The sequence below is a fragment of the Hyperolius riggenbachi genome, chromosome 2 (genome assembly GCF_040937935.1).
Source record: "Hyperolius riggenbachi isolate aHypRig1 chromosome 2, aHypRig1.pri, whole genome shotgun sequence".
In the NCBI taxonomy this organism is placed as follows: domain Eukaryota; kingdom Metazoa; phylum Chordata; class Amphibia; order Anura; family Hyperoliidae; genus Hyperolius; species Hyperolius riggenbachi.
In genome coordinates this window covers 438,995,238-439,008,851 of record NC_090647.1, presented here as the reverse complement: position 1 = coordinate 439,008,851, position 13,614 = coordinate 438,995,238, and the positions used below count along the sequence as shown (strand labels likewise).

The 13,614-nt window shown below is 43.3% G+C and overlaps 1 protein-coding gene across 3 annotated transcripts in view; it reads left to right on the top strand.

Moving 5' to 3' along the window:
* The window catches only part of PHKA2 (phosphorylase kinase regulatory subunit alpha 2), a 175,585-nt gene that overhangs the window by 63,905 nt on the left and 98,066 nt on the right, over nt 1-13,614 (top strand). For all 3 annotated transcript variants that reach the window (XM_068269976.1, XM_068269978.1, XM_068269977.1), the window contains exons 4-5: nt 1,843-1,890; nt 12,081-12,249. In XM_068269976.1, the coding sequence (XP_068126077.1) occupies nt 1,843-1,890; nt 12,081-12,249 (217 nt within the window). The remainder of the gene's footprint in view (nt 1-1,842; nt 1,891-12,080; nt 12,250-13,614) is intronic.

The window sequence follows — 13,614 nt, the reverse complement described above, 5'->3', positions numbered from 1 at the left end:
GAAATCACGACGACTAACTTGCCTTACAGATTGTGGAGGAATACTGTTCTCAATGGCTGTCTGTTATGAGAGATGATAATCGTCCTGTTGGATTTCTTTCACTCAAGGGACAGCTCACCAAAACCAAGTGTTTTATTAGCTGGGAGAGCAGGTTTTGCTTCTTCTGTTTCTTTTGGGATTATTGGATTATCAAGGAATCCAGTTTTAAAAATTCAGTTTTCTCTCGATGTTTCTTTAGTTCAAGATGAAAACCTGGAGTCAAACCTAGAGGTGTACAGATACCTGTATAACTCTGCAAAGTGTGATATCTATTCTCTGGCTCTACAACCAATATATCGCCATATTTTCTTCTATGAGCGAGGTCATTGATATTCTTTAGCTTGTGCCAAAAAGGCTACAGGTTTTGCATTTGTTCCTCCACTCTAAAATACTGTGGCTGAGAATGTAGTGATTCATGTAATTTATTTTTTTTGCAAGATCAGTATATTTATAGAGAATCTGAGATTGGTAACCGCGCATGTACAGTAGCCTGCGACTGGTCCAGTAGCCCTGGCTAAAATTGGCTCCATCCTGTGGTCTGTGGTAATGGACATGTAAGAGAGATTTTCTCCTCCTCATTGAGGGAGAGGCCACACTTGTGTACGTGTCAAAGGCTGACTGTTTTACACACAGGATTTTTCACATGCCTGTTTTCATGCTTGTGTCGGCCACCATAGACTGCCGGCACCTGCCATCAGTCTATGGGAATCACATGCGTTTTGCAATTTTATGCAGCCGGTAATCAGTTTTTTAAACTCGTGTGTTGCAGCTGAAAAATCGCAGGCTTACAAATGCATGACGGCATGGAAAAGCATTGCGTGCAATTTTGCATTTCGCACGTGCTTTTCAACAAGTGTGGCCCCATCCTGAACATCATGGGCTTCAGTAGCACTAGTTCCGTGTTAGCTGTTATTTGGAACAAGACGTAAAACTATTCTTTGAATTAATGATATTTGTGTTCGGAAGTATAATACTGTTGCTCATAACAGTGATTAAGTTATAGAACAAATATTGAGCTTTTAACCGACCAAAGATTTAAGGAAACTAAACAAGTGAGGATTTTAGATGCTGAAAGGTACTTTCTCTCAACCACACACAAGTGAGAGGTTCAAAACATATATTGGAAAACCTACAGACCACAAAAGAGAACAGTTAGCGGGTGGATTTCATTCACATATAGCTATTTGCTAGGAATTCAGATTACAGCTGCAGAATTGCAAATGGCTGCATTGTTCACTGTAAGAAAGATTATCCTGAAAAACGTCATACTTTCATATTCCTACATCTAAAGCACGGTTCACACTAGCTGGATCAAAAACTGATCCATGAAACAGACCAGTTTCTATTGGGCATTAGTTTTTTATCCGTTCCGTTAGCGCGACATGAATTTGACGCATTCGTCGCTGTTTAATCATCACAACCTCCCCAAACTTGTAGTGCGTTCAGCGGAACATGCAGAATGGATTCGTTTTAACGGAACAATGTGAATGGATCCATTTGCATCTGTTAGGATCCATTGCAGTACAGTCTGCTAAACGGTTTGCCTGCCATTGTGAACCAGGCCTAATGGTTCATGAGTTTATATGTACCTCTTGTCATATAACTTTCAGCCATATGTATATTTATGCATGTACAGTATATATATTTTTATATATCATTAAAGAACTTTACAGATAGATCATAAAATGTTATGTGATTTTATTATTGAATACTGGCTATTGTTCAGGTATTCATCAATGAGTAGTAGTAGCTGTATAATTGTCCTCACTAATATAAGGTCTCCATTGTTTGTTTGTTTTGCAGAGCGTTGTGAAGCTGATGCGTGGGGTATTACACTGCATGCTCAGACAGGTAACCTGCTGCCTCTGTGCTGTTCTCTTTATATTAGTACTTTAAATGGTGGAGAATTACTGTGGATAACATTAGTCTGAATCTTGCATTTAAAAGGTGACTCACAAACTTTTGTTGTAAAGTATTACACCCGAGGGATGGTCTGCTTTTCATGGAGTTCATAGAGGAAAGGTTAGATACCACACCACTGAGGCAGGGAACACACTTGACTGTTTTCGTACGTGTTTTCTGTACAGAAAAACTGAGAACTCATGTTAATTAATGGGCTAATTCACACTTAATGTGGTTTTCGCGTGCAGAAAAAAAACTGACATTCTGCATCATGATTCTGCACATTTTGTCACTTTACTTTATCAATTACATCAGCTGCTGTGAAAATAACGCACGCGTTTTCCTGCATAGAGACACACTTGGTATGCAGAAAACGTATGCGGAAAAACGTGCACAGAAAACTGAAAGACAAGTGTGTTCCCTGCCTTAGTGTGAAAGTATTTGTAATATATTTTTGCACACAGTATAAAACATACATTGATTGATTGATCATGCCAGATCCAGCAATCGATTACTTCTTAATGAGAAATCAACTGGGGAATTGACTTCCCACATTGCAGCTTTTGATTGCTATCAGATTTCAGCAAAGACCAACTGAAACATCAACATAACTGCCATCCCCTCTAGTATTATATGCTTGATGCAGAACAAGGCTGTATGGGTGTCAGTTCATCTGCTTGCTCAATGATAATTTACCATTGTGCCAGATTACAAATTTGATTAAAAAAAAAAGAAAACATTTTAGGGGTAAATAAAACATTGCCGAATTTGATTAGTTATCCAGTGTATATATACATATTAACCACTTCCCGACCGCCGTATGTACAATTGGCGGCCGGGAAGTGCACCCCGCAAGGACCGCCGTATTGACAATTGGCGGCGGTCCTTGTAGGGGCATGGGCGGAGCGATCGCGTCATCAGTGACGCGATCCTCCGCCTCCGCCTGGCGCCGCTCACCCGCCGCAACATCCCGCCGGCCATACGGAAGCGCCGGCGGGATGTTAACCCGACGATCGCCGCATACAAAGTGTATAATACACTTTGTAATGTTTACAAAGTGTATTATACAAGCTGCCTCCTGCCCTGGTGGTCCCAATGTCCGAGGGACCACCAGGGCAGGCTGCAGCCACCCTAGTCTGCACCAAGCACACTGATTTTTCCCCCCCCCCTGCCCCAGATCGCCCACAGCACCCATCAGACCCCCCCCTGCCCACCCCCCAGACCCCTGTTTGCACCCTATCACCCCCCTAATCACCCATCAATCACTCCCTGTCACTATCTGTCAACGCTATTTTTTTTTTTGTATCCCCCCCCTGCCCCCCGCTCCCTCCTGATCACCCCCCACCCCTCAGATTCTCCCCAGACCCCCCCCCCATGTACTGTATGCATCTATCCCCCCTGATCACCTGTCAATCACCTGTCCATCACCTGTCAATCACCCGTCAATCACCCGTCAATCACCCCCTGTCACTGCCACCCATCAATCAGCCCCTAACCTGCCCCTTGCGGGCAATCTGATCACCCCCCCCACACCAATAGATCGCCCGCAGATCCGACATCAGATCACCTCCAAAATCCATTGTTTACATCTATTCTCTCCTCTAAACACCCACTAATTACCCATCAATCACCCCCTATCACCACCTGTCACTTTTACCTATCAGATCAGACCCTAATCTGCCCCTTGCGGGCACCCAATCACCCGCCCACACGCTCAGATTGCCCTCTGACCCCCCCTTATCAATTCACCAGTGCATTAATTACATCTGTTCTTCCCTGTAATAACCCACTGATCACCTGTCAATCACCTGCCAATCACCTATCACCCATCAATCACCACCTGTCACCCCCTGTCACTGCCACCCATCAATCAGCCCCTAACCTGCCCCTTGCGGGCAATCTGATCACCCACCCACACCATTAGATCGCCCGCAAACCCGCCGTCAGATTACCTCCCAAATGTATTGTTTACATCTGTTATCTTCTCTAAACACCCACTAATTACCCATCAATCACCCCCTATCACCAACCGTCACTGTTACCTATCAGATCAGACCCTAATCTGCCCCTTGCGGGCACCCAATCACCCGCCCACACGCTCAGATTGCCCTCAGACCCCCCCCCCCCTTTATAAATTCGCCAGTGCATTAATTACATCTGGCCTTCCCTGTAATAACCCACTGATCACCTGTCAATCACCTGCCAATCACCTATCACCCATCAATCACCCCCTGTCACTGCCACCCAACAATCAGCCCCTAACCTGCCCCTTGCGGGCAAACTGATCACCCACCCACACCAATAGATCGCCCGCAGATCCGACATCAGATCACCACCCAAGCGCAGTGTTTCCATCTATTCTCTCCTCTAAACACCCACTAATTACCCATCAATCACCCATCAATCACCCCCTATCACCACCTGTCACTGTTACCCATCAGATCAGACCCTAATCTGCCCCTTGCGGGCACCCAATCGCCCGCCTACACGCTCAGATTGCCCTCAGACCCCCCCTTATCAATTCGCCAGTGGAATATTTACATCTGTTCTCCCCTGTAATAACCCACTGATTACCTGTCAATCACCCATCAATCACCCCCTGTCACTGCCACCCATCAATCACCCCCTGTCACTGCCGCCCATCAATCACCCGCTGTCACTGCCACCCATCAATAAGCCCCTAACCTGCCCCTTGCGGGCAATCTGATCACCCACCCACACCAATAGATCGCCCGCAGATCCGACGTCCGATCACCTCCCAAGTGCAGTGTTTACATCTGTTCTCTACCCTAAACACCCACTAATTACCCATCAATCACCCCCTGTCACTGCTACCTATCAGATTAGACCCCTATCTGCCCCTAGGGCACTCAATCACCCGCCCACACCCTCAGAATGCCCTCAGACCCCAGCCCTGATCACCTCGCCAGTGCATTGCTTGCATCTATTCCCCCCTCTAATCACACCTTGAGACACCCATCAATCACCTCCTGTCACCCCCTAGCACACCTACCCATCAGATCAGGCCCCAATTTGCCCCGTGTGGGCTCCTGATCACTCGGCCAAACCCTCAGATCCCCCTCAGACCCCCTTCCGATCACCTCCCCAGTGCATTGATTGCATCTATTTTCCCCTCTAACCACCCCCTGAGACACCCATCAATCACCTCCTGTCACCCCCCTAGCACTCCTATCCATCAGATCAGGCCCAATACAACCTGTCATCTAAAAGGCCACCCTGCTTATGACCGGTTCCACAAAATTCGCCCCCTCATAGACCACCTGTCATCAAAATTTGCAGATGCTTATACCCCTGAACAGTCATTTTGAGACATTTGGTTTCCAGACTACTCACGGTTTTGGGCCTGTAAAATGCCAGGGCGGTATAGGAACCCCACAAGTGACCCCATTTTAGAAAAAAAGACACCCCAAGGTATTCTGTTAGGTGTATGACGAGTTCATAGAAGATTTTATTTTTTGTCAAAAGTTAGCGGAAATTGATTTTTATTGTTTTTTTTTCACAAAGTGTCATTTTTCACTAACTTGTGACAAAAAATAAAATCTTCTATGAACTCGCCATACACCTAACGGAATACCTTGGGGTGTCTTCTTTCTAAAATGGGGTCACTTGTGGGGTTCCTATACTGCCCTTGCATTTTAGGGGCCCTAAACCGCGAGGAGTAGTCTAGAGAACAAATGCCTCAAAATGACCTGTGAATAAGACGTTGGGCCCCTTAGCGCACCTAGGCTGCAAAAAAGTGTCACATGTGGTACCGCCGTACTCAGGAAAAGTAGTATAATGTGTTTTGGGGTGTATTTTTACACATACCCATGCTGGGTAGGAGAAATTTCTATGTAAATGGACAATTGTGTGTAAAAAAATCAAACAATTGTCATTTACAGAGATATTTCTCCCACTTAGCATGGGTATGTGGAAAAATACACCCCAAAACGCATTATACTACTTCTCCTGAGTACGGCGGTACCACATGTGTGGCACTTTTTTTTACACCCTAAGTACGCTAAGGGGCCCAAAGTCCAATGAGTACCTTTAGGATTTCGCAGGTCATTTTGCGACATTTGGTTTCAAGACTACTCCTCACGGTTTAGGGCCCCTAAAATGCCAGGGCAGTATAGGAACCCCACAAATGACCCCATTCTAGAAAGAAGACACCCAAAGGTATTCCGTACGGAGTATGGTGAGTTCATAGAAGATTTTATTTTTTGTCACAAGTTAGCGGAAAATGACACTTTGTGAAAAAAAACAATTAAAATCAATTTCCGCTAACTTGTGACAAAAAAATAAAAACTTCTATGAACTCACCATACTCCTAACGGAATACCTTGGGGTGTCTTCTTTCTAAAATGGGGTCATTTGTGGGGTTCCTATACTGCCCTGGCATTTTAGGGGCCCTAAACCGTGAGGAGTAGTCTTGAAACAAAAATGACCTGTGAAATCCTAAAGGTACTCATTGGACTTTGGGCCCCTTAGTGCAGTTAGGGTGCAAAAAAGTGCCACACATGTGGTATCGCCGTACTCGGGAGAAGTAGTATAATGTGTTTTGGGGTGTATTTTTACACATACCCATGCTGGGTGGGAGAAATACTTCTGTAAATGACAATCTTTTGATTTTTTTACACACAATTGTCCATTTACAGAGGTATTTCTCCCCCCCAGCATGGGTATGTGTAAAAATACACCCCAAAACACATTGTACTACTTCTCCCGAGTATGGCGATACCACATGTGTGGCACTTTTTTGCACCCTAACTGCGCTAAAGGGCCCAAAGTCCAATGAGTACCTTTAGGATTTCACAGGTCATTTTGAGAAATTTCGTTTCAAGACTACTCCTCACGGTTTAGGGCCCCTAAAATGCCAGGGCAGTATAGGAACCCCACAAATGACCCCATTTTAGAAAGAAGACACCCCAAGGTATTTCGTTAGTAGTATGGCGAGTTCATAGAAGATTTTATTTTTTGTCACAAGTTAGCGGAAATTGATTTTAATTGTGTTTTTTCACAAAGTGTCATTTTCCGCTAACTTTTGACAAAAAATAAAATCTTCTATGAACTCACCATACTCCTAACGGAATACCTTGGGGTGTCTTCTTTCTAAAATGGGGTCATTTGTGGGGTTCCTATACTGCCCTGGCATTTTAGGGGCCCTAAACCGTGAGGAGTAGTCTTGAAACGAAATTTCTCAAAATGACCTGTGAAATCCTAAAGGTACTCATTGGACTTTGGGCCCTTTAGCGCAGTTAGGGTGCAAGAAAGTGCCACACATGTGGTATTGCCGTACTCAGGAGAAGTAGTATAATGTGTTTTGTGGTGTATTTTTACACATACTCATGCTGAGTGGGAGAAAGATCTCTGTAAATGGACAATTGTGTGTAAAAAAAATTAACAAATTGTCATTTACAGAGATATTTCTCCCACCCAGCATGGGTATGTGTAAAAATACACCCCAAAACACATTATACTACTTCTCCTGAGTACGGCAATACCACATGTGTGGCACTTTTTTGCAGCCTAACTGTGCTAAGGGGTCCAAAGTCCAATGAGCCCCTTTAGGCTTTACAGGGGTGCTTACAATTTAGCACCCCCCAAAATGTCAGAACAGTAAACACACCCCACAAATGACCCCATTTTGGAAAGTAGACCCTTCAAGGTATTCAGAGAGGGGCATGGTGAGTCCGTGGCAGATTTCATTTTTTTTTTTGTCGCAAGTTAGAAGAAATGGAAACTTTTTTTCTTTTTTTTTTTCTCACAAAGTGTCATTTTCCGCTTACTTGTGACAAAAAATAATATCTTCTATGAACTCACTATGCCTCTCAGTGAATACTTTGGGATGTCTTCTTTCCAAAATGGGGTAATTTGGGGGGTATTTATACTATCCTGGAATTCTAGCCCCTCATGAAACATGACAGGGGGTCAGAAAAGTCATAGATGCTTGAAAATGAGAAAATTCACTTTTTGCACCATAGTTTGTAAACGCTATAACTTTTACCCAAACCAATAAATATACACTGAATGGGTTTTTTTTAATCAAAAACATGTTTGTCCACATTTTTCGCGCTGCATGTATACAGAAATTTTACTTTATTTGAAAAATGTCAGCACAGAAAGTTAAAAAAATCATTTTTTTGCCAAAATTCATGTCTTTTTTGATGAATATAATAAAAAGTAAAAATTGCAGGAGCAATCAAATAGCACCAAAAGAAAGCTTTATTAGTGACAAGAAAAGGAGCCAAAATTCATTTAGGTGGTAGGTTGTATGAGCGAGCAATAAACCGTGAAAGCTGCAGTGGTCTGAATGGAAAAAAAGTGGCCGGTCCTTAAGGGGTAGAAAGCCCTAGGTCCTCAAGTGGTTAAAACCTTTTTGTAGCATTGTAGTTGTGGTTGAAACTGATCTTATTTATTTCTGATAAATTGAATTACTGAAAATGCATTGTTTGGAAATATCTGCTCACCCAGAATGTCATTCAATAATTTAGTAAGGATGAAGTATTTCTTGAGCTGCCACAACAATGTTTTGCAGTTGAAAAAAGAGTTTTCTAGACTTACTTACACTACATCTGTGATCTTCACGAAGGTTAACCAATTGGATTGTCTCAATTGCTTTCAATAAGAAAAACATTTTTTGTATTTTGTGCAAATAAAGATTTTAACTCTTTTTCAAACTGCAAAACATTGTTGTGCTATCTCAAGACAGGGCAGTTTCTAGGCTTGGATTCGTGAACCCTCACTGTTTACAGCCACAGGTCACAAGTAGATCTGCCTACTTAATAGTGACGACCCACTCATCCAGGAGAAAGCAGGGGCCAGGAAAACACACATGCAAAGAGAGCCCGGAAAGCCAACTCCTTCATGGGCATGCGCACTGACAGCCTGCAGTACCGCTACAGGACATCAGGTGTCATCACGTGATGGTGACTTGACGTCGGACACAGGCAGCCCAGGAGAAGTCAAGGAAGGTGATCACACTGGTAATCTTCTTTCTTCTTCCATTTGGCTGCACCAGGCGTCAGCAGCTCCCTATCAGTTATGTCCTTCTGCCTGTGCCCCCCTTCTTCTACTTGCCGGTCTGTGCCCAGGGCGGTCGCACTGCTCAAGAAACAGCCCTGTCTCGAGAAATATTTGATCCTTACTAAATTTTTGAGTGCCTGACTAGGGTTAAAGAGACTGTGAAGTCTCAAAAAAAACAAATAAAAACACGTTTTTTACTTAAGTAACTTCATAAGCACTAATGCCCTACCTGAAACGCCGCATCCCCATGGCTGAAATCGCTATTAAACACACCAAAATCCCTGGGGGGAGATTTAGGCAGCGCTTCCTAGTACAGACAGAGCTTTGGGCTTTAGCTCTGCCTCTACTCTCGTCAATCAGCGCTGATCGCCGCCTCTCCCCGCCCCTCTGTCTTATTTCAGAATGGAGGCAGAGCTACAGCCCACAGCTCTGCCTCCCCTAGCAGCAAAATCCACGACCAAGAAAGTCGTGGATTTTTGCCCTTGTATTCAGGGTGTTCAATAGCGATTTCAGCCGCGGGGATGCAGCATTTTAGGTAGGGCATTAGTGCTAATGAAGTTACTTAAGTAAAAACTGGGTTTTATCGAGACTTCAGAATCTCTTTAAGTGGAGCGCCCTGTGAAGGGTTGCCTTTTTTTGCACTTTGTATTAAAAAGGAGCATTTCCCAATCAAAAATAACACCCAAAATGGCACACAGATCTATTCTGGGAGAGTGTTGCAGTCATTTATCTTTGCCCATCTTTGGAGATTAGAGGGAATTTCGGTGATGCGGCCTATCGGTACTGTCTTGGCAAAGAACCTAGTATGTGTACAGGTGTCCTACAACATCACTTAAATTAGTAAAAATGATTAAGGATATTAAAGATTTGCAGCACTTTGTAAAGAAAGCACTTATAAGATACATGGGGGCATGTTCTGTGCCGGTAAAATTACTTTTAGCGTACAGGAATGGTACCCATACTTACATCAGGTACACACCAACAGTGCAATTCATTTTACCGAGGTCACAGATGCATTGCTGATATACTGTTTGTTATGTTACTTGCATAATGCGTGCTATACTAGCAATGTGTGCATTACCTAGGTAACATGAGTTATACTTTTTGTGCAGCAGGCACTATGTAACTAGCATAAATACCAGTGAGACTGCAGTGCACCTGTATTTATACGATCATTCTGCCAGTGCTTGCTGAATATATCCAATTGTTCTAACGCAGCAAGGCCGGTTATTTGCTGGAGATCACTGCAGCCTTTGCCTGAGGCATATCAGGCTGAAATGGTGGATGGTGAATGCTTAGTAAATGTGCCTTGTGCCATCTTGTGGACTGGCATGGGCACTTTTTCTATAAGTAGGGCAAGCTAGATTTTTTTTTCTGCCTCATTGTGGATCATTATTCATCACCGCTTTTGAAAATCAGGCCTGGAGTACATTGAAGAAAGGACTGTGAAAAATAGGCGGGGTAATATTTTCATAAAAGTATGAATCATTTTCATTTAAAAAAATGATTAATAATAAATGTGTCAGAGCTACTAGTTCACAGAAAGCATCAACATAGTACATGATACAAAATACAAGCTAAAGGCCAGAATGCCAAAAATCTAGAAAACAGGCTATTTTCTCCATTAATTATCTGCTTGTTTAAATCATTTGGACCTTGAGATGTGAATGTATTTTGCTCATGTGACAAAAATAATAAAACATTTTAGCTAAAACTAATTTGTGCTCAGATTTTTGTTCAATTTCTGATATGTCATATGTTGTTTATTGTGAGGAATCAAACTCGCATGCATTGTTTGTTTAACTTTTCTGAAACTCCATCATGTTACCCACATTAGAATTTGTCATAACTACACTAGGCTGGGGTGTCAAACTCAAATACAAAGTGGGCCGAAATGAAACCATGGGACCAAGTTTCAGACCAATCTCGAAATATAGTAGCTAGTGGCCACTCCCTCCCTTATAAAATTCACTGGTGTCTAATCCCCCTCATACAGTTCCCTGGTGTGTAGTGCCCCACCCCCATACAGTTCCCTGATGTGTAGTGCCCCACCCCCATACAGTTCCCTGGTATGTAGTGCCCCACCCCCATACAGTTCCCTGGTATGTAGTGCCCCACCTCCCCTATACAGTTCCCTGGTGTTTAGTTGTCCTCCCCTCTGTACAGTTCCCTGATGTGTTATGCCCCCCCCCATCTAATTCCCTGATGTCTAACACCCCCTTAATACAGTTCCCTGGTGTCTAATGCCCCCACCCATACAGTTCCCTAGTGTATAGTTCCCCGGTGTCTAGTAGCCCCCTCCCATATACTGTTCCATGGTATCTGGTAGCCCTCCTCCCTATACAGTTCCCTAGTGTGTAGTGCCCCCATACAGTTCCCTAGTGTCTAGTGGTCTGCCCCCCTACCCTATACAGTTCCCTGGAGTCTTGTGCCCCCCATACAGTTCCATGGTGACTAGTAGTCCTCCCTCCCCTATACATTTCCCTAGTGTGTAGCCCTATACAGTTCCCAGGTGTCTAATGGCCTTCCTCCCCATACTGTTCAATGCTGTCTACTGGCCCACCTCCCTCCCCTATAAAGTTCACTGGTGTCTAGTGATCCTCCCTCTCCTGTACAGTTCTCTGGTGCTTAGTGGCTCTCGCTCCCTTATACAATTCCCTGGTGTCTAGTGGCCCTCTGTCTTACCTATACAGACCCCTGGTGTCTAGTGCTTTCTCCCTTTTCTCCCCCATATGGCTTACCTGGTGGTCCAGGGCTTCACCTCCAATATAGAGGTCTTTGTGATCTAAAGTGGGCCAAACATAATGCATAGTGGGGAAACCATTTGCGGGCCAAATTTGAAGCTCTGCGGCCAGGGCCTGAGTTTGTCATGTATACCATAAGGTATGTGCACTCGCTTAAGCTTTCATCATACTGTTCGCTTTTGGGAACCAAATGATGGAGGCCCACTATTTCTTTATCTATCAGTATTAGGCCTTTGGCAGTGCTCTGCAATTATAATGCATTTAACATTGCTTGGGAAACCCATACATTTTCTACTGCATGCCACATAATTTGTTTAACGTTACTGCCTGCCTTTATAATGGATAGCGATCATTTCTTTTTATTATCAGGTGGAGAAAGTTGAAAAATTCAAACACACACAGAGTACGACAGATTGTCTTCATGCAAAGTACAACACAGCAACGTGCAGCACTGTTGTGGGTGACGACCAATGGGGACATTTACAAGTCGACGCTACCTCGCTCTTTCTGCTTTGCCTCGCAGAAATGACGGCAGCAGGTAATAGGAGTAATCTTCCTCAAAAGAAACCTTTAGGTTCACAGTCCAAAAAACAGATGCAATTAGATAAACTGAGGCATTAAAAGCCCAATAGCAGAGAAAAAATATTTTGATTAAGGATGCTGTAGTGAGGCGTCAAAAAACTGTCTTATATTTTGATTGCTGTCGAATATCCCCATTTGTAAGAATATCCACAACCGCAACTAATGTAAAATTTTTGTAGGGTAAAGAACAGTTGCGGCATCAATATCCAGCCAATGATAAAATAAATCTGGCAGAGATCGATGCTGCAACCTGCCAATCTGATTGTTTTTGTCCAGAAATCCATTTAAAATAATAATCAATTCGATGTGCTGGAAAGATCTCGCTTGAAAGGGCTTGGTTGGGTGCGCGGCGGTAGTGGCATTTAATTGAGTAGCGCACCCCTGGCTGGTCTTCAAGTGGAAATCTATTGGAATACTTTGTGCCATACACCGACAGCAATAAACCCCTCTCTGATCAGATTTGATCAGAGAGCAATCCGATGGTTGAATCTGTTGACCCTCTTACAGTGTATGGGCCCCTACTAGTTTGCATTACTGATCTTTAATTCATGTCCTGATCTTTATCTCCTGTCCCCAGATGGTTGAATCTTCTGACCCTCTGTCAGTGTATGGCCCCCACCAGTTTGCATTACTGATCTTTATTTCCTGTCCCCGGTACTACTAGATTTAATACCAAAGCCACCATGGCTACACTCAGGGGGCAGGAATTGAGGAACAATAACTGCGGTAGGGACCCATACAGCAATAAAACCCCCAAAAGTTACTGTAATACACACAATGTTCAGAACTAACAATATAAATTCTAAAATTGAGTTTTTGAAGGCATGTAGTGCTACGGATATGGGGTTTTGTCTGGTCTGCTCAAAGCGGAAAACATTTTTGAATTTAAAGAGGACTTTAATAGTGCAGTTATTACTCAATTGTTAAAGCTCATCTGCGAACACCCTTTTCCCCTTACTTGTAGTCTGCGTTGAGACATCACTATGAGAAGTTTTTCTACATTTAAAATAATATTTTTGTAAGAATTTTAATGAGCCTTCAGTTCCTCCCTCAATATACAATTCCATTGGCAAGTCACTGGCTGCATGCCTAGTGCAGGAATGATACAGGCACATCTGGGACTAAAATACCAGCATAACAGCCACAGAACTGCATTTTTAAAAAAGGAAGTGGATGACAGTCTTCCTATCTTGCTCACGTTATGTATCCTGTTACTATTAAATACAAAAATATATCTAAAGGTATAAGAATTGTTCTTGTTGTAAAACAAAGTTGCACATTTATACATAACTACACATTAGTAACAAGTCATAACCTTGTA